This window comes from Zerene cesonia, chromosome 28 (assembly GCF_012273895.1).
Source record: "Zerene cesonia ecotype Mississippi chromosome 28, Zerene_cesonia_1.1, whole genome shotgun sequence".
Taxonomy (NCBI): Eukaryota; Metazoa; Arthropoda; class Insecta; order Lepidoptera; family Pieridae; genus Zerene; species Zerene cesonia.
In genome coordinates this window covers 4,667,589-4,689,681 of record NC_052129.1, presented here as the reverse complement: position 1 = coordinate 4,689,681, position 22,093 = coordinate 4,667,589, and the positions used below count along the sequence as shown (strand labels likewise).

Genomic DNA, 22,093 nt, shown 5'->3' with positions numbered 1-22,093 from the left:
CCGAATATTCGGCAACGCTGTCGGCCGAAGCGCCGAATATTCGGCCGCCGAATTTTCGGCACGAAATACATGCTTGTCGGGGGCGCGTTCGCTGGATTAAGACAAGTAAAAAACTGTTTTCCTCGTTGCGTTGGCGCGGCAGGAGATCGATGGCTATTTGTTTCAATTCAATTCCGAGTAAATCACGTCAAGGATAGTCGCCTAGATAGGAAGGCCGATCCTTACAAGTGGTGGTTAGCAAACGAAAAACAATACCCAAACATTTCGAAATTTGCTAAAGTGTATCTTTCTTCTCCTGGAAGTAGCGTGTATAGTGAGAGGTTATTTTCTGAGGCTGGTATCATTTACGATGAAAAGCGTAGTCGTTTGCTACCAATAAATGCTGAAAAGCTTGTTTTTATCCATCACAACTTACCACTGATCAATTTTAATTACTAAAGAGTTGTAATTTGGAAATAAATAGATAATTTTGAGTAATATGATGTGTCTTTTTTTCATTGATTTGCTATTCGGTATTCGGCCGAATAGTACGTATTATTCGGCCGAATACCGAATAGTTGAAAAGTGGCCGAATAGGCCGAATACCGAATAGCTGCCGAATATTCGTGGCATCTCTACTCTGTAGTACAATTTGAACGTCTAGTGCAGAACTAATAAATTATTATTTAAAATAAAGCATTTTTAAATAATAATTTCAAGCAATAATATAATATATTTTTGAATAACATTGTATTGTACATTCGGAAAATCATTATTTTCCTAATCATATGTATTGTGCGAATTGAATCCAATAGATGGCGTTGAGAACAGAAAATAGTAGAGGGAAGAAAACGCGGGAAAACCTGTCGATGTTGATCGCGCGGAGTTTCGCTTTGGCCGCCTCAGCTGGTTCCTATAAAAATAAACTATTTAATTCGGTTAAACAAACGTAAGGAAGTATGAATGTTTTTAAGGTTATTTTTAGTAGAACTGCAAATGTTTTTGTGTGAATAGCCGGAGACTGCATGTAATCCTACTAATATTATAAATGCGAAAATTTGTAAGGATGTGTGTGTGTTTGTTACTCTTTCACGCAAAAACTACTACACCGATTGCAATGAAATTTGGTACGTAGATAGTTGGACAACTGGACATATAAGCAACTTTTTACCCGATATTCCTACGGGATACGGGGTTACGTGGGTGAATCCGTGGGGCGCAGCTAGTCAGACGTAAAAATGTATGATGTAAAAAAAAATTATATCTTATCCAAACAAAAATAACAATGAAAATTATTATTTTATTATTAAATTATTTTCTTTTATCATTGCTTGTATATCCAGATATAAATAAATAAACTATGTTAAGATCCAAACTTGAAAGTATTTAAATGTCTACTAAATAGTTATACTCAAGAATTTTATTATAATAAATTCAATTCTATAATGTAGTCACATAAAATAAGTGCTATTAATATCATACATAATATGTATATGATATATTATATCCAATAGATTAACAAGCCATATTCATAATGCCTTTGTGTTATTTATAATAAAATTACTAAAAAAAAACAGGCGATTCACTTCGTTGACTACGACAATCTAAAACGCTAATCTATTGTTATTTGTTATGAAAAATTGAATTAAATTATTATCTCCCTTAAGTCTCTAACGCTTATTTTTTCGATCTTATCGCCGACCCAAAACATTGTCTATGACAAGTTAATCCTAGCTAAAGCCGAATACTGAATATTTCTGACACTGATTGAATACCGCTCTGATTTAATTTTTCACCAATTTTGACCTACATTTTGTAATCGGCGGGCTAAATACGCATTACGCTGAATTCTGCTTGTAATATTTGCTTTATGTAATATTTTTCTTCGTCTGCATATCGTATTTTCTATCAATAGTGTAATCATGAGATTCTTTTATGTGGTACTTGACCATGACGTGTTAAAGCAGTACTAATTACAGTGTGGGTTGAAGACAAAGCTACATGTCTAGCCATCACTTTTACAAACTGGAATTAGTACTGCTTTAAGACTTCACGGTAGCCCCCTAGACACCGAGGTTAAGCTTCGTCCCAACAAACAAACAATACAAGTAACATACGAAATTTCAAAAGAACTCCACCTCTCCATCAAATCAAGAGATCAATCAGATTTCAATATGTCAAATAATATACATAATCGATATATTACACTTATAAACTGACAGAAACGTGGGTGACGTAAAAAAGCACTTATTACGAAATGACGTCATCACTGTAACACTACGTCTACATTAGTTGTCACGTAACAAAGAAGTTGGCTTACAAAAGGGCTCAGATAGCTATTAAGGTAGGGTTGAGGCTCTCTGCTCTGAAGCATCATTTTATTGCTGTAATTATAATTCTGATTCCGCGCTTTTGTATTTTATTTTAAGGTCAAAACTGCAGTTTCTATGGTCAATTATAATGAGAGAGCGGTGGATTGAAGGATCTATATATGTTAATTTTACATATTATAATCTGTAATGGATGAATGGAATTCGATTGGTTCTATGGTTATTATCATATCGGGATAATAGGCCTCTGAAATCAATGATATAAAGGTTCTCCCTTTTGGATTTTATAGATTTACGAATAATTCAATGAATGAATGAATGAATGACATGGTACAGGACTTATGCTGAAGTTGTACAATGAACGGCTTTATTGCTAGTGAGCGATTTCTTCCAAGCATCCTAAACTTGATATATTGTATCTCTCTAATATTATTTTATTTCAATTTGATTAATAAAGGTGAGCATACTTATAAGAATTTAAATCGCTATTGTGTAAAAAATTTGACGATTCGTTAATATTTTTTGTGTTTTGTAGAAAATATAATATGTCCATGCACATACACATATATACGTGTGTAATACACACATGTAAATGTGTATAAGGCAATGAACATATTGTTTTTTATTTCGTGTTTTCAAATAGGACATTACCTTGGGTTTCCGTCCACCATCATCCAGTATGATATTAACTAAACAATATTCCATTAGAGCCATGAACACGAATCTGAAATTGATAAAATTAATGGATTTTCACAAAGATAAATCCTATCCTACTAGTCCTATTAATATTATAAATGCGAAAGTTTGTGTGTGTGTGTTTGTTGTTCTTTCACGAGAAAACTACTGAACCGATTGCAATGAAATTTGGTGCGTAGCTAGTTGAACAACTGGAATAACATACAGGAAACTTTTTATCCCGATATTCCTACGGGATACGGTCTTACGCGGGTGAAACCGCGGCGCGCAGCTAGTTGTACCATATGTATGTAACATAAATAAAAAACCTTTTTGCAAGTATTTGTTTTTGTTTGTTTTTTCGTCTTTTATATACTCACACGGTACAAACAGACATGAAAGCGTCCACAGCTTTTAGGTACGACACGGGGGGTAGCTGCGATTGGACTTTGCCGTGTTGCGTGGACAACGTGAGGAGTGACGTCACGCCGAGGGTGACACGCGCGGGCGCAGCGTCCGGCTTTATCCAGAACGACACCCACTGGAAGTTTTAAGGTTTTTTTTAACTACAAACTTTTGCCATTGACCACCTTTTTGAAGGGGATAATTAAGTATTCGTAATGTGATTTTAATACCTAGCTAAAGGTCTTTTTCATTTTTGCTTTTAAACTACGGCCACCAGGGAAGGAGCCGTGGGTCGTTTGTGGGTGGTATCGTGCCTACCGACCCGCTGCCCTGACCTAAACCCTGAACCCAAAGAACTTTGTCCTCAATATGCGGTAATGAAAAATATCAATACTTCCCCAATAGACAATTCGATAGTCACCAAAAAATATACAAAAGTAAACATACCGAATGTGTAGCCACCAAATCTAAAAAAAGGTATAATAAGAAGGTTAATTTCAATAATATTCCCTGAAACTTACAGACATTATAACAATTAGGCAGGTCGGTATATAGGTGTTGAAGAGGTGATAGCCGAGGCGTCTCTTCAGTTTAAATATCACTTCTAGGCACGTGAAGTTACCTGAAAGAGAATATATTTGAGTACTGTAGAAGAAATATGGCACTAGCTATGTCTTTTGAAGTTTTGTTTAAAAAAAAGCGCCTCATTAGCAACAAGTAATGTGAAACTAAAAAGCAGTGGTGGCCCAGTGGTGAGAACCTCGGATTTTAAAATCGATAAGTCGGGGTTCGAAACCGAACGAGCGTGCAGGAAATAAATTGATTTTTCAATTTATCTGCATCACCACTGCTTCAAACGGTGAAGGAAAACATCGTGAGGACACCGGCATGTCCAAGAATCAAAAGTTCTACGACATGTGACATCTGCCAACCCGCACTTGGCCAGCGCGGTGGATTATGACCTGAACCCTTATAGGAGGCCCGTGTCCCAGCAGTGGGAACATATATGGGCTGATGATGATGATGATGAATCTGAAACTTTAAACGATTTTGTAAATTCTTTTACCACTAGAATGCTTCCTTACTTCTTCGTGACTTATTCTTTTTTTGGATAATATTTATTTTTCTATACAGAACTAATATTAAATATTGGGCAGTAATTATATCTACTCTAATCCAGAGAAAACACGTTCTGAAAAAATTCTTGTGGGTTTTTTATTAGATAAATAAGGATACGTTTTCAAACAAAGAGGATAAAACTCAAATAAAAAGTAATTCAGGTCATCTCACCGGTCACTACGCTTCTAAAACCGCTAACACCACAGCTTACTATAATCCACGCAAATATTAGATCTCTCGCGATATCTATTCCTATACATTGCGGCTTCTGCTCACTATTATAATACTTTACCTATATTCACCTAACTTAAACAGCAATGTATCCTCGATACAAGCATCAAGAGATTACCCTTAATCGATGTGTAAACAATGAAGTATTTGGATCTAGGCGTGCCTAATGAGAAGGCAAATCCATTTATCAGAGATTAAACTTTCTTGGATATTTGCATGTGAAAATTTCCACTACCTATTTATTCGAATGTCTCTATAATTATCTGTATTATCGCCAACGATTAGTCTCTGTGCGATATTGGCTTGTTAATTCCTAATTAAAAAGATTATAAATTAGCTCACACGCGTCGTGATCACACTAACAGGTCCACAAGGCAAAATTCGTGTCTTGCTCGTAGCTGATATGATATAGACATACCTTGCTTTGGCCCCAAAACAGAAATACGGTTATGAGTAAATCAAACGATTGGTGAAATACAAATTGGTATATGGTAACGATGCTAAAATGGGGACCCCACATGAACTTTCGGAGAGGTAAAATGCCTTTGCGTTTGAGGATGATGATTTGGTGTGTGCTAGATTCTACAAGAGGGCGCACCTAGGTTTAGTTTAAAGATTCTTACCAGTGGAGTAGACCTGCGTGCAGTCAGCAGTTCTATTGTTTACTAGCTCCAGTTGGGGCAGTTCTATGTTCTCATCTACCACCAGGGGCACCTCAGGGTCCCATTGGAATATCATGTCGTCGGTTGTGTGAGACACTGGAAAGAAATATTAATATTGTTAACTAGACTTGAAGAAATGTACACCTATTGTATAATAAATATACCTAAGGAAATAATTTAATCAAGAAAAGAAAACAAACTTAATTGTAGGTTCAATTCTACTAGTGCTAAGAAATGTTTTGATCCAGCATATAGGGCAACTAAGTCTCACATTGCCAATAAATAAAACTGAACTATAAAATCCTTTCCATGAGGAAAAACAGACTTATAGTACACGTCTCTAATTATCTTACTTTTTTAGACAGAGTTTTCACAAATCAGTTAAAAAGAATTAATGCACAAATGATTTATTCTTTCAGCGACTTCGGCGTTTTTTTTAAAACAAGTGAAGCTAATTTTTATGGCTCTTCTTTAAATAAATTATGACTTGAAATAAATCGTCGTTTAACGGACTTTGGTCAACGACAGACGTCTATTAAGTAGTATATAATAAGTAGTTAAAAGTGTTAGCTTATCTTTACCTAAACGTACGGTGTTATTTCAGCAACTGACTGAGTTTGATTGACTTGGGCTAAATCCTTTTTTCCTTAAAATCCAATTAGGGCATATACAAATAGAGAATGAAGAAAAACTATCAAAGATAATATAAATTTAGCAATGTTTTGAAGCTACTTTTGAAGCTACGACGTAGCGAAGTTGCTAGCATAAAAATATAATAAGATACCTTTAACCTTTATACCTTTCCTTCTCACTGACACCAGACGTTAAATGACACTAGGGAAAAAATAAGAGGAAGTAAAATGTTCACTTATTAACTTTAATTCAATTGCAATGAGAAATGAATTGAATGAGGAAAGACGTCATCTAAATAAGAATAATTATTGACGCCAATTAAGGAGGATAGGTCGAATTCCGCCACGAATTCATCCCATTTCTTAAATATTTAAATACAAAACAAATCCTCGAAGACTGATACAGAAATAGCACTGTTCTTAAAAGAATCGCCCATTCTATTCAATCCCTTTTCTATTTTAAGACCCCATCAACTAAGAATGACTTCTATATAAAGCATATTAGCTAACAATCATTTTATCAGCAATTTGAAATGACGACCCATTGACCTAATAAATTATTAAACCATTAAAGTAAAGAATCCGCTCCGACAGCAAAATGTTGGCAAAAAGAATACGATTAATTTCTGCTAACTTGAGAATCTTATTAATTCAAGTGTATAATTTTCCATATAATAAATATTAAGGTCTTTCTATATCAAGTCATGTTCAGATGGTACGATTAGTGGAACGCTAGCTACTATTTCTAACGCCTTCGGAATTTATCCGACGTAAGTCATAAAAATTCAATAATTATAAATAATCCTTATCTACATTCAAATATGTTTTGTTTTTGTTTGATAAATATCGAATATTGAAATTTTATCGATTAACGCGATTAATTTGTTTTGTATATGAGTGGATCTGTCAAATTATAATCCGAAAGCATATATTGTCATCAACTTTAACTCATTACGATGAATATCATACTCAATTGCGATGAAATACATAAAGATGTAGTATTTGATACTAAATTCAGATAATTTGGCTTTGAAAAGTTACTAGATAGGTATTATATTACTAAATACATGCTAATTATTCGTTAACGTTTATGTGTAAATAGCGTCTCAGAAACGCGTCTTTAACGTCTCCATTTTAAACAACTCCTAGCATTACCAATGTAAAGTTTTCTGCTGCGTAAGTGCAAATATTCTGAAACGTTTTAAGAACTACTTTATGTTATGATTGTAGTGTCTCAAGACAGTGAGCTTAAAGAGTAACATATGGTTCTTTATACCGCAGTGAAACGTCTTATCCCGGCGGCTTCCCCTACATTCCTATTCAAAGGGAATTCCTCCTTTGACTACATAGGGGCAAAGCCGCGTGAGAAAAGCTTGTATATTATCTAGTAACCTATAATGATCGTGTTAAATATTAACTATTTATATACAAATGGTAATTTTATTTGAGACAAGAAGTTTTTAATTGTTATCTATTGACCTAATTTTACGCATGCAGATTTTTTATCAATTAAATTATTTAATATAGACTTAACATTTTGGATTCGATATGAGAGACGTAAACGAATTTCCTTGTGTAATTTTCAAATTGTTCTAAAATTCTAAGGGAATAAGATAAAAGAGGGTTTGTTTTTAAAAATTGTCGAATGAAAATTACTGTCAATTTTTCTGTGTAAAATGCGTGTGAGAAATAAATGATCTTTAAATTCATCTCCACAACTACTAATATAATAATAACATCACCATTACTCAAAACGGTGAAGGAAAACATTGTGAAGACAACAGCATGCCTAAGAATCAAAAGTTCAACGATGTAACATATATACATCCCTACTAATATTATAAATGCAAAAGTAACTCTGTCTGTCTGTCTGTCTGTTACGCTTTCATGCCTAAACCACTGAACCGATTTTGATAAAATTTGGTATGAAGATAGAATTGAACTTGGGAAAGGACATAGGATACTTTTTATCGCGAAAAAAGGGTAGAAAGGGTTGAAAGAGGGGATGAAAGTTTGTATGAAAGTTCGTTATTGTCAAACCGATTTTGATGAAACTTGGTATGAAGATGGAGCTAAACGTGGGAAAGAACAAACCATACTTATTAATGTGAAGAATATACTACTTACCATGTCGCGCGATATAAGCGAATTCTACGCGGGCGAAGCCGCGGGCGAAAAGCTAGTATATAATATGGCAACCCGCACTTGGCGAGCGTAGTATGTAGCCAGAACCCTCGAAGGGGACCTGCGTCCCTGCAGTGAGAACATGTATGGGCTCATGATGATGATGATATGAAACTGCCGTTTAATAAACTATATCCAGCAAGTCCAATAAGTTTAAGTAAGTATAAGGTACCTAATGGTATGAAATTTCTTATTAGTAATCAGTTATTGTAATAGTTTATAAAATTGACAAAATAATGTAGCCAGAATTAAATAACGTTTATAATTTAACGTGATTTTTTAAAATCTACTCCCATATAATCATTCATCTAGATTAAAGAACCCACGAAATATTTTCTCAATTTTAAAATTATTATCTCTTTACATAGTTTGATGACCCACGTAATATTATTTTCAGCTTCAAATTTAATTAAATTATACGAAGGAATTCATGCCAATTGCGATCAACTTCAAAAATATTATGAAGAATTCGTGTCAATTGAGATATTCAAACTCATATAAATCTCTTGAAAAAGTTAAGGCGCGAGTGAATCTTTCTATGTACCATGCCTCGTGTGTTGGATTACTCACTGACTTAGAACTTTTCAAGAGCCTAACTCGATGTTTAATTGCATATGTTTAATTAAAAGCTAAAATAATAACGATGACTAAATGAAACATTCAATTGACATACATATGTATATACTATCTTGTTTTCATTAACACATTTATCAGCTTGACTAGCATGGTTGCAATTTTATATGTTTGTATGTAACCGAGTGTTTAGATGGTAACCCACTTTAAACGGACAGATTTAATTCAAACTCTGTACGCTTATCAAGGATCAGTGACAATATAATAATTTCATAAGTGTCTTATTAACCTGATTACGATCGCCAATATTAAATATTTTCCTTACACTATATATAAGAGTAAGTTACACAATGATTCAAACAATGCTTCTTTCAGTAAGGCGTGTTTTTTTAGTTATTTTTACTGTATTTATTATTGTTAAAAGGCGTTGTCAAAGGACTTTACCTATTCTGAATAAAACACAACTTTATTTTAAAATAACGCACCAATTTCCCTTAAATTTTAATTGCAACCGGGCTTTGACTTTTCATCAAAAGCAAATATGAATTAGGTTAAATACGCTATGCCTATTGCCTGTACAAGTAGGTCATCCTGCACTCACTGTAATCGAATCTTTCACACAGGATACATTTTCCACTTCACTTTACTTATTTGTTAATCTAGCAACAATTTATGTAAATATACTTAATTACAGACACTTATTATATCGTTATATCAATCATATCTGAAAGCTGGTAACTCAGTCCGCTGGTTTCCGTGGTTATTAATTTTTTTAAGGAAACTCGTGTGTAGCATATTCAAATATTTAATTCTCGTATACTATTTCCGTTGTATTTAACTCTTTAGTCAATTCGGGAATTCACTTTTTAGTTTTCATATATTATTTTACTGTTACTACTTCTATTATATTTCCCCCAAGAAATTGTATAAAGATCTAGCAGAAAGGCGCTAATGACCAAGAATTAGAGGAAAGCAGAAAAGAGAGAAAATAAATAAACAGACTCTAGACACCGCTTTATGGTGGATGTTCCATGTACCCGGACTAAGCGGTTCGACTCTACATTCTTTATTCGAACCGCAAGGGACTGGAACATGCTTCCTGAGTCTGTGTTCCCTGACGAGTATAATCTGGGGATCTTCAAAAGTCGAGTGAACAGGTACCTCCTAGGGAAGCGCGCTCCATCTTAGACTACATCTACGCTTACCAGCAGGCGAGATGGTAGTCAAGCGCTTCCCTATCCCACATTAAAAAAAAAAAAAAAAAAAAGAAATAAAAAATAAAATCTTACAAGTTTTTACACAGGGAAGCAGACCCACAGCATGAATACGAACCAGCACCCTCGTGGCCCCTTGGCCCCTTCACACAAGAGGCTCGACGGAACACAGTGGCTTTAGTCAGTAGGAATCCGACATAACACACAGCTTTATCCCCGGGGTCGTAGGTGTCTATGCAAGATTTCCCCACTCGAAAAAAGTGAAGCTAATGAATCATTGCTCTCTATGAACAATTAAACTAATAAATGCTTGTATGCAATCTACTCTATTAAAACCGAAGTTCAATGTGTTTGTTTATTTGTCACGCTTTCACTTATATTAAAATAGCTAGGCAGTCCGAGTTTATCACTGAGTTATTTTAGTGCTCGCGAAAGTTTTATGTATCCCGCAAAATTGTATACAAATTGTCATTCATTCTTATGTCTTCAGTCCATTATTCCTATAACACGCATCTCATTAAAACCTAGCAAGAACACACCATATCCGATACAAAACCTTCCCAATTAAGCCCGAGAAGTCTCCAAGGGCGAACCCCTCCACAACAGTGTCTCGATCCAAAATAACATTCGAGTACCTCACCTATTTATGGAGATCTCTTTACACTGCCAACATTAAGCCTCCATCATGACTCTCAACTGATCTTCACGATAAAAACGAGCTGACATCACAGACTGAACGGTGTGGAGGACTCTTGTCCCACATTCTGAAAGCTCAAGGAATCAATTTTATGTATCGCCGACAAAATTTACCTACACTCGACTCGAATGTTTGCGTATTGAGCACCCATTGTTGGCTGGATGCTTTTTCAATTGTGATATTCCTAAAAACACACGCTTACGGAATAATTTTACGTAGCTTTTCTCTGTTTCTTAAATGGCTTTGTTATTGCTTTTATGTATGCATTAAAAGCCTTAATCCTCTTTCTACTGTATAAATTCTCTTCGTACATTTAAGAATTTTCTGCCAATCATATAGTCATCTTATATATAGTATTTTAAAAACAATCTTTAATCACACGTAGCCGGTCAGCATGAAACCATATGGAGTAGTATATAAAAGACTTTAAAGAATAACACGATATTCCCGCAACACTCCAATTTCCCGCTGCTATATTTCTGCTTCCTCTTTACGCTCCTACTGCCATGAAACATCCAGAAACATTTCTAAAGAAATCTTTCAAGAAAATCTACAACCAAATGCAGCTACCTTAGCTCATAGTCATCTTTATGACTCTAGTCAAACTCATAACATTTTAGCAACGTAGGTTAGAACCAAGCGAGCCAAGAGTTTCCTACTAGTATCCACTGAGATATTGTCAGGAGTGACATTCTGACCCAATTTATGACCTAATTATCTTTGATCTCAGTGAAAATGAGAACACAGACTATTGACACAAACGGCCTCATTAAATCCACCGTGATTTATTTATACTTTTGCTATTTAAAACTTAATTTTAATTGACGGTTTTCAAACGCTCCATGTATTTGGACTTTAAAATTTGTATTCATATAATGATATAATGTTAACGTTAAAGCGTGTTTGTAATTAAATGGAAATGGGATTAAATTTGAGGCATAATAAAATAATGTGCTACGTATATCGAAAGTATTCCTAAATATGGCAGTCGAGCAAGCTTTGACACGGATTGGGCCAGCTCGCACTGTGGAAGGTACCGGCGATGACGTAGACCGGCGTGAAATAGTACAAATGCTATTGTGTTTCGTTCGATTGGGAGAGCTGGAGGCTCTTTCTTCACAGCCCAGTCCTTTTTCCCGCCGTATTCCGTCTTTATCATTTCCCAATAAAAGCGGACAACGCATTTGCAGGGACCCCAAACTCTGCAAAGTCTCAGTGACGCTGGTGATCGCTTCTCATTAGAAAAATCCACTCTTATTAAGACTTTTCACATCGAACGGTGGTTTAAATAAGAAATAGGAATGACAGTCACATGTCATTTCTCTCATTTAATGTGTCAACTCTGCGAGCATACAAAACAATAAAAATATTACACAATGTTGATTGCATATGTATGTTACAAGTATATTGTATCACACTTCTGTTAACAAACATCTGTCCTTTTGCTATATTTAGACTTCATCTATATAACTATATATAATGGTGTACTTTAAAAGTTTTTCATCCTATTATTTGGCTAATAAATATTTCTTCGAGCCTTCCTCGTCCATACATGATGCATTCAAGTCATTGACAAAACTGAATTGAATCGTGTATACGAGCCCTAAGGTTATATAGAGGTTCGCAAATAAAATGCAAAATTAGTTCCTCATTAAATGTATGCTGACGGTCAGCTAAGTTGCATCTTGATGAATAATGGAAGAGGTGTTGACTGTTGACCTACGCTCAGGGTTATGCCTAATTATATTCATTGGAGACTTTTTTGATAGGCGTTCTGAAATATATATTTTTTTTTTGGAAAGATTCTTTTTGTAGTCTAGGTGTAGTGTAAAAATATAACAAAGAAAATTGCGGCTTTTAATTGACTTTTATTGAATGACTAGCTGCACCCCGCGATTTCATCCGCGTAAGTCCGAATCCCGTAGAAATATCGGGATAAAATCGTGCCTATATGTTATTCCAGTTGTCCAGCTACGTACTAAATTTCATTGCAATCGGTTCAGTAGTTTTTACGTGAAAGAGTAACAAACACAAACACATCCTTACAAACTTTCGCATTTATAATTTAGTAGGTTAGGATAAGATTAGTAGGATAGTATTTACTTTTAGGTACCTATACGATTTATAGGCATTTTCTAGTATGAGTTTGGAAGGAATTTTAAAATATATTATATTTCAATTCCATTTAAGTGGGGTCTTATATATTTCCTCGAGTTTAACAGCTTGGCAAATTAAAAAATTTGTAGATACCTTCCAATATATTAATAATTTGCCCTCAAACTTAATATGCATAACAACGCAACTTCACTATATTTGGCCTATTTATTTTATAACGCCCTTAAACACGAGAACTAAAAGAAAGGTCAGAAAAACAGTAAGTACGTATACATTAAATCTAAAGCAGCACAGTTTTTACTAATACAGGTTTTAGTTTCTACGAATATTACGAATTTAACAATTTTAATAAAGAAAGACTTATTATTATTATGTTCCAAAGGGAGTTTTTGTTTTTTTTTTATAGCACAAAATATGACTTTTTATAATATTTCAATTAAAATATAAAGCTTACGCAAACGCAGGGGTCATCGGAGTACTAGTGCAAAAATTATTCCCTATTCAACCTTTTTGGAGTTGGTTTATATAAAAAAAGCCATGCCGTGATTACAACTCGCGGAATCTGTGGTTCTACGTCCTATATATAACCATTACTGTAAATTATTTGTACCAATGGTATAGAATAGGATAATTTCTAATTTCATGTACTAACATAGTTTTTAAGCATATTTACTAACAAAATGAATCTTCATAGTTGTTCGATTAAATGAATATTATTATTATTATATTATACTCAGTGATTACCTACTGGTATGTCGTTCGTATAATCACTTAGTAGTATAAAACAACGTGATAATTATTTACTACAATTGGGATTCTTTACTTTTTCTGATTCTTTATCTTTTCTTTACTTTTCTTGGAACATTTTCTCATTTGGCAACAATTTCATATCAACCATAAAATCATTAAAAATACACTCAAAATAAATCCTTCTATATACACCTATTTACGCTTGAAGGAACCGTAAAATCACGAAATATATACAAACTTTAGTTTAATCCAAAATCTAGGCTCAATATACATCAAAAAGCAAAGGTTAATGGCTGCCTGGTAGAGATGGCTTTTAGCCATAAGGCCGCCATTTGCATACTTGTTTTTGTTAAATTTTATGTCTTTTTTATATTTTGAAAGTGAAAGTGTGCAATAAAGAATAAATAAAAAAATAAAAGCAAATAACACAGCGCCGTATGTTTATAGCACATTTTGCGTGTGGTAAAACGTACAAGGAGTCTTCTTTCATGAACTGGTTAACGAACGTGAATTGTGTTAGAAATCTTTTTGATTCCCGAGCGTTTTACGTTAAGCGCTTTCATATACTCATATACAGCGCTTGAGTGTAAAAACCCATTAAATTTATTCTCACTAAAAGATCTTTCTATTGCATTAAAAGCTCTATATCATAGATTTTTGATTTTTTTTTCATATAAAAAAGCCACAAAAAGCAATATTTTAGAATGTTAGGTGTTTAAATCTGAATTTAAAAATACATGAATTTAATTTTGCTCTATCCTATAAAAATAAAAATTCAGGTTTTAGGATTATGCCCTACTATACACAATGTTATAACTTCCCATTTAAATATGTTAAATAAACAGCGGAATTTAAATTATACCAAAATTAATTACATACACCAACTACAGGTACCTTAAGCCGCAAAAACTGGTTCAAAAGTACTCCAAAAATTAACCTCGAACCTTTAAAACCGCCTCCTTGGCACAGTGGTTAACGTAGAACATAGGACGGGTTCTATTCCCGATGCGGGTTCACAAAAAAATGTGTCGATCTAACACAGAAGGCTCACCTTGTTTATAGAAAAATCGACCAGTGAAACAGATGTATATCATCTGCCCCATACCCTGAGGGACATAGGACCTCACTTGTTATTATTAATAACGTTAAAAATTAACCTACATCTTATTACCATAATGATGACGTATGATGTGCTGACTAATATAGGAATTGTAGGAATTAAATATAGGAAATCTTTTTTACTTGTTACTAATATATATATTTTTAAGTTTCCTGTACAATTATTTGTTAAAGAGTAATAAATAAATAAATAAAATAAAATAGGAATTCCCACCGCAATGTCCTACTTTTTCAATACTTTTTAGTTCTTTTGTGTCAATTCCCATTTGTGAAACAAATAAATAAATAAAAACAATTACTCACAGCTCTCCATTTGCAGTTTGCATTCTTGAGTGTCATGCGGGTAGATTAAGAAGTTCATGGCACAAGACAGTTTGAGAGTTAGCTTCACCATATACAGTATGGTTTTGTCCTTATATAGCCAGACGTAGTGGTTCGGTATGGTCATGGTCTGGAAGGTGACGGACTTGGCGTTCTTGAAGAAGGAATCTGGTCTCCACATGTGCTTCAGCCAATCTACTTCTAGTAACCTGTAGGCAAAGAGAATCATCGTTGCAGCTTGTGAATAAGTTACAGTTGGATCATGTAAATATAATCTATTTATTTTTATAAAAAATAATTTATAGATAGACAATATTAGAACTATATTCCAATGTAATCTGTACTCAATATATTTATTTAATTACTAAATTTATTATGTAATCATTCAAATATAAAAAGTATTCTAAAGAAACTAAAAACGATATGATTTAATCAGAAAAGTCTCATATTTCCATAAAAGAATAGTTATATATATATAGCGATAGTTTTCTGATAATATTTGTTACATTTGATATGATCTCTCTTCCTGTGTTAGGCTACCACGGATCAATGCAGATACTTAATTCGAATCGAAATGCACTTCAGATAGTGAAATAACTATTACCTACTATTTTATTACATATTTTTCAATCTATCAGTATTTATTCTCTAGAGGAACTTGCCCGTGAAGATCTGTTGTCTTACGTATCATGGTAATAAACATTACATAGCATAAAACAAAGTCGCTTCTTCTAAACTATGCAACGGATTTTGATGGGATTTTTTTATAGATAGAGTGGTTTATATGAAAAGAGCATTTATTAAACTAATCCGAATTCAACGCTTGCGAAACCGCGGCCAGACTAGTAGTGCATAAACTTACTGACGTTGTATGTTTTTATGTAATTCTATATTAAGGGACGGTTTATCAGTTTCCTGAAATGTTCTGAGTATTTTATCTGTCAGTTAAACTGGCTAATAATTTATGAAAATGAACGTTTAGAAATTAAGAACTTCTTAACGGATATAAAACGCGATTTATTCATTATATTATTATTAAGTCGACGTTTCGAACACTTTTGACACTTCCCCCTTCTCCCCTGGCCGTTGAACTGAGCGGACGTGTTTTTATAAACGTCAAGTGAACCTAGTTACATTTATAATTTTTACTATACCGTCTATATGTTTTTCTTTGTTCATTTCAAAACAACGTACACTTAGAACCTCGGTATTTTTATTTTTTTTTTAATTTTTCTTTTCACCAAATTATAATATAAAGATTGGTACGATCGCCCCCTGGTGGAGATTTACAGCACGCACTATCAGACACAGATGTCAACAAGATACCTCCCCATGCTTCTTCTACCAAGATGGACTATAGGGATAATAGCATCAAGTAGTGCTTGCCGGCCCTGAAGGCTAGTATCCTATATATATAGTATCGTATCGTATAGTATACTATATACTATCTATATAGTATTCTATATAGATAGTATATAGTATCGAAAGCTAATACCTGTATTCCGTAGTCATGTTCTCTGGCAGTCGCAGGCGAAAGTCCTTCCAGGTTTGCGCAAAAAAAATGTCGGCCGCGTACGTCTGTTGATAAAATAATGCGTTGAAATAACTAAATTGAACAGCCTGTCAAGCCTGCGATATCACACTGATATTATAAATGTGAAAGTTTGTTTGATTGGATGTTTGACCGTCAATCACGCTAAAACTACTGAACGGATTTTGATGAAATTTAGTATATCGACAGGTTATGAGCTGACTTGGGATAGGACACTTATTGTCCCGATTAAATGCTACCTAAGCATAAAAAAGGAATCTTGATATCCGGGCGGAGTCGGGACGAACGTATAGTCTAGTATAAAACATATAGCGTTAATTTACTTTATTATATTAAGAAAAATCAATTCTGAAATTTCTTTAACCCTATTTCATCACCTATAGAACTACGTATAGAAAAGTAATAAATCTTAAGTCCATCTACCCACCATGTCATATCATTCCTTACTACACCAAATAATGAATCAGTGATTTGAACAAATATTGCGTATTATTTTTTTTTATGTTACAGTCGGCAATGGATGGTGGGACGCCTGATGGTAAGCGCTACCATCGCCCATGAACATTTGGAGAGGTATAAGGTCCATTGCAGACCTTACGCCTCTACAAATGGATTGCCGACTTTTTGGGAAGGGATTAAGAAAGGATTGGCGAGAGGAATAAAGGACAGGACTGGGAAGGGTAAGGAAAAGGATATGGGCCACCTACATGAACCCTTAGTTTTAAGATATATATTTTGTACTACGGGGGAAGACGGGGCGTAGTCCTAGTGTATATAATGCATGCCCACAAAGGATGTAGTGAGTTTTCAAAATGTTCTACTGAGCAGGATTTATAAAATCCTAAAGGAAAACTGGTGCCCATGTAATAAAAAAACATCCAAAAAAACCTCGCAAGTAAAAAAGCTACCATAAAATAGCTTTCTATTTGAATATGCATCATTAAGGTCTCAAGGTATTTGCTGAGCGCGAGTGAAATGTAAGTTTTTAATAATTCCAAGTAAAGTTCTCTCAGAATTGTATGACGTCTTGTTACATTTTTGAGTGTTACCGTACTTTAAATAAAAACCACTTTAACAAGAGGTCACTGACTGCCTCCCTGAGATTTAGTTAATCTTCATTTTAGTCTATTCAATGCAACTTTTAAATAAACACCCTGCATTAAACTTTAATGAGAAACGAAAAAATCATATTTCGGGTTCATTATATTCAAAATAACTTCACAATATGCTTTCCAAATTGAAGTCACCAGAAGAGGTCACATAATAAAATTAACAAATAGACATGTGCCTTAATTTGAAAAATATTTAAAAGTGTTATAGAAAAAATCGAGCAAAATTTTTACCGTATCGTGTCAACGCCGGAGCTCTCGGCCTAGCATGTTTTGTTTATAAAGCATTTCAATATCTGTATATCTATCAAACTTAAAATAAGATATCACAATGTTTTTAACAACCTATTAACAGTTCTGAACTTACCATGGAGTTTTCATCAATAGAATCCAATCCCATAACAGTGACGTGAAAGTTGACTATAGTAGGCTGGTCATCCTTCTTGGGCGGTCGCATTTTGTCGTACAACCGAGGGTCATCTGGCAGAAGATCTTGGAAGGAGAGGAGAGTAGACCTAGTGAAAAAAGGATCATCGTCATCATCATCATCATCATCATCATCATCATCAGCCCATTATGCACTGCTGGGACACAGGCCTCCTATAAGGGTTCAGGCCATGATCCACCACGCTGGCTAAGTGCGGGTTGGCAGATGTCACATGTCATCGAACTTTTTGATTCTTGGACATGCCGGTTCCCTCACGGTGTTTTCCTTCACCGTTTTAAGCAGTGGTATGTTAACCACATGTGCAAATAAAGTGAAAAATCAATTTATTTCCTGCGCGCTCGCCCGGTCTCGAACCCTGGCTTATCGATTTTGAAGTCCGAGCTTGTCACCATTGAGCCACCACTGCTTTTTTGAAAAAACTGCTTTGAAAAAAAAAACAATACAAATATGCTGTGTTTTGGTTAAGCACCAAATTACAGCATATTTGTAACGTTAATAATATGTCACACGACGAGAGCATTAAAACAAAATCTTCTCCCTCAGTCATCAGTGGGGCACACTTTGGAACGGATAAGGCCAGTTCAACGATCAACGTTCAAAAATCAACGAGTACTTAAAGCTTAGTAGAATCACGTAGAGCATTGAAATGAATTGAATGAATAGAATTCTGGCATGAGGACTAAAAATAACATAAAAAAGGGTAACATAATGGACAATATTAGTGAAAGCAGGATTTGAGCAAGATAAAGAGGAAAGATTGGACTGTCGGTTTGTAAATATATTAACCTGAAATCGCTTCACCGATTCCAAAAATTATTTCAACAGCACACAGTCATGTCTGGCATTAGCTTTATTTTATAAATGTTTCCGTACCGGGCGGCGCCAGGATGATAGGCTAGTATACTGTGACAACTAATGATAATTTACTGGTCATTCTGCAATAAATAAGCAGTGTTTGCATAAATAGAGGTTATTGTAAAAGCAAAAAGACGAAATTACGAATTAACAAAACTAAAATTGAAAGAAACCTTGGCAATTTGCTTGAACCTCAAAGCAATACTCAAAACCTCATTAAATAAATGCTTCAATTCAACAAAATTGCAGTAGAATTCCATATTTACGCAATTGAATTGAGCTTGCATACAGGAAGCATTCTGAAAGGCTCTCAGTGGGATTTTATCGATTCCAATTGAAAGCGTGACCCCCTCGATATATCGACATACAAACCAACATCACTACCTTTGTTACGGATACTGTATTGACATTTTTAAGCCAGCTTAAATTGTTTGAAAAAGAACTTTATGAACGTGTGGACAAGTTTTAATTAAAAAATTTCAAACTGCAGAAATGAAGCTTCAAGTTTGTTGGACTATTTGTTTATTTATTCTTTGACTTAATTGCTTATCATTAGATAATAAATAAAGTAATATAATATGATATCAAGGAACTAAATGATATATATTATGTCGTGAATGTGTACTACATTACACTATTATTACACTATGGACATTGTAAAGAATGAAACTTCAAAGAGTCGATGATTATACGAAAAATTTGAGGAAAATAATGATGAAAGATAAATTGATTTTCTTTAACATTAACGAATTAGTTTATTGAAAAGTTACATAGAGGGTTGAGTTCCTTATAGCAAGCAATGTGATTTGTGGGATGTATGGGGCAGCTCTTTGTTTTACTTTAAATTTGTGGGGTCAATTGATTGGGTTGATTGTTCAAGGAAGGGAATGATAAGTTTGTGTAAAAAGCCGTCAGTTTTTAAACTAAATTGATAAAATAATGCCATTTAGCTAAGTGACTAGAAATTAAATAAGCCGTGCCTCTTTCAGGATTTCAGAAAATACAACCTCTAAGGGAGGGAAAAGGTGTATATTCAGGAATCAATGGTAAATATTTAACAGAATCAAGTTGAGAAGAAGAGAATTCGCGGTCAGAAAACTAGTTTCATTATAAATTAGACTAATTAATACAGTGAGAATTTGTTTTTTAATACAAAAAATGACCAATTAAAGTGGAACTGTAATGAAGTTGTTGTAAATAGATAAATACAAACCTTTCACCTAAATTGAATTTACACAAGTTACTTTTACCATTCATTAAATTGTGTTCTTTTCATTAATTTATAAAACCCATCCAAACCTAATGATATTTCGAGGCTGCAATGGTTACCAACGATGTAGTTGTGTAAAATTCTATGTAATTGTGTCTATGAAAAATTGAGTAATGGACATTTCTGTAATCGATTTCATACTAAAATTATCCCAGCTATGTTTGATGGAGACAAATGTGTATTAAAAATGTTTACTCCTGTTACAAAAAAATTTTCTCTCGGTACTTATTGCTATGATTTTTTACTAGGCGCAATTTGTTTATAAACGGTAGTAGACTACTAAATGCGTTCACCATTTTTTAGTCGTGATAACAAGAAACGAAATTTTAAACTGTATCAGACAAAACAGCTTAAGTTAACAGACAATTAGCATAACAAATCCAATGATAATACAGCGTTTTTATAATACAACCAAATGCAATTTAAAATATAAGTGATTCTTTTTTATTCGGTTAGTTACATGATTTTACTGTTTTAATAAAATTTGTGGATACTATTCTCCTATAAATACACGTAAAATTTTTATAATAAACAATGCTGCATTCATCTGTTTCGAACGATTTGTTTTCATTAAATATATTCTGAGAATACTTCATAATTTATAACCTATACTTGAAATAATTGAACTGAATAACTTTATTGTATGGTTGAAAATTTTATAATTGTTTTGTCTGTTAATTTTTAAATTAAAACGAACGCTAATTTGGTTTTGTCACATTTAAAACAACTAGGGTAGATCAATTATTATATATGATGATATAAAAATTCACATGTTATATCTGTAATTTGGACAGGTTTTAAAAAATAACAAAACCTGTTCGCAATGTAATGTACAACATGCACATGTAAATTTTATATTACATACTAGCTGTACCCGGCAAACGCTGTTCTGCCTTACTCTTATCATTTAGGGGTATGAAAAATAGATGTTGGCCGATTCTCATAGATACCGGATAAGTACAAAAAATTTCATCAAAATCGGTCAAGCCGTTTCGGAGAAGTATGGCAACGAAAACTGTGACACGAGAATTTTATATATATAGATATTACATATTTTATATGTAAATTTTATATTACATATTTTATATTACATGTAAATTTTATATTTTATATTACATATATTACATATAAAATTTACTATAATATATTTTTTATACACTATAATTGTCTACATTATACAACCCTATTACGTTTTAATCTTTTTTTACAGATTTTACTTAAAATTACAAATCTACGGACAGTGTCTTCCGACTAGTTACTATTTTTACTACAGTACAGACTTGCGACCTCATAATACGCTACTTGTCTAGTAATCTATTATTTTACTTACTGTGCATAACACAAATCACCAGCTCCTAACCAGAGACGAAGTAATGCAGTCGCCAGCCACAGCAGCCTTTCAGCAGCCATTTTCTTCTATTTTTTTTATTTATAGCTATAAATTCATATCTATTTATTGTACAATTTATTAAGATTACATATTTTAAATTCAATCTAATTTACTTCCACATCGTTATTTATTTAAGTCCTTATTTAATAATAGCAACCATATTTAATACATTTAAAGGTTGAGACTTTTGCCGCTTTAAATGGGCACAGAAAAAAAATATTTTTGACAGTTGTGGTTGAAAGCGCGCGAAACAGCGAACTAATGGCGGTAAATTTTTTCATTTTTCTATTGAATTGAAACGCATGCGCGACATATTTTTTCATCTTAATAAGTATGTATGTGACATAATTATGGTGATACAAAGATAAAAGCTCTTAATACATTTGCTGTTAGATTGCAATAAGTCTTCGATAGCAAAAGAATATTGATAGGTGATTGGTAGATATAATAGTTTGTATTCTGT

At 33.6% G+C, this 22,093-nt stretch overlaps 1 protein-coding gene across 1 annotated transcript; it reads right to left on the bottom strand.

The window, feature by feature from the left end:
* Positions 1 to 623: 623 nt before the first annotated feature.
* LOC119837595 (glycine receptor subunit alpha-2-like) lies at positions 624 to 21,869 on the bottom strand. The gene is made up of 9 exons (XM_038363247.1): positions 21,571 to 21,869; positions 18,035 to 18,182; positions 16,502 to 16,584; positions 14,989 to 15,215; positions 5,363 to 5,497; positions 3,911 to 4,011; positions 3,365 to 3,525; positions 2,961 to 3,033; positions 624 to 892 (listed from the first exon to the last, which is right to left on the bottom strand). Exons 1-9 carry the CDS (start codon positions 21,648 to 21,650, stop codon positions 764 to 766), a joined length of 1,137 nt encoding a protein of 378 aa, XP_038219175.1. The 5' UTR covers positions 21,651 to 21,869; the 3' UTR covers positions 624 to 763.
* Positions 21,870 to 22,093: the final 224 nt, after the last annotated feature.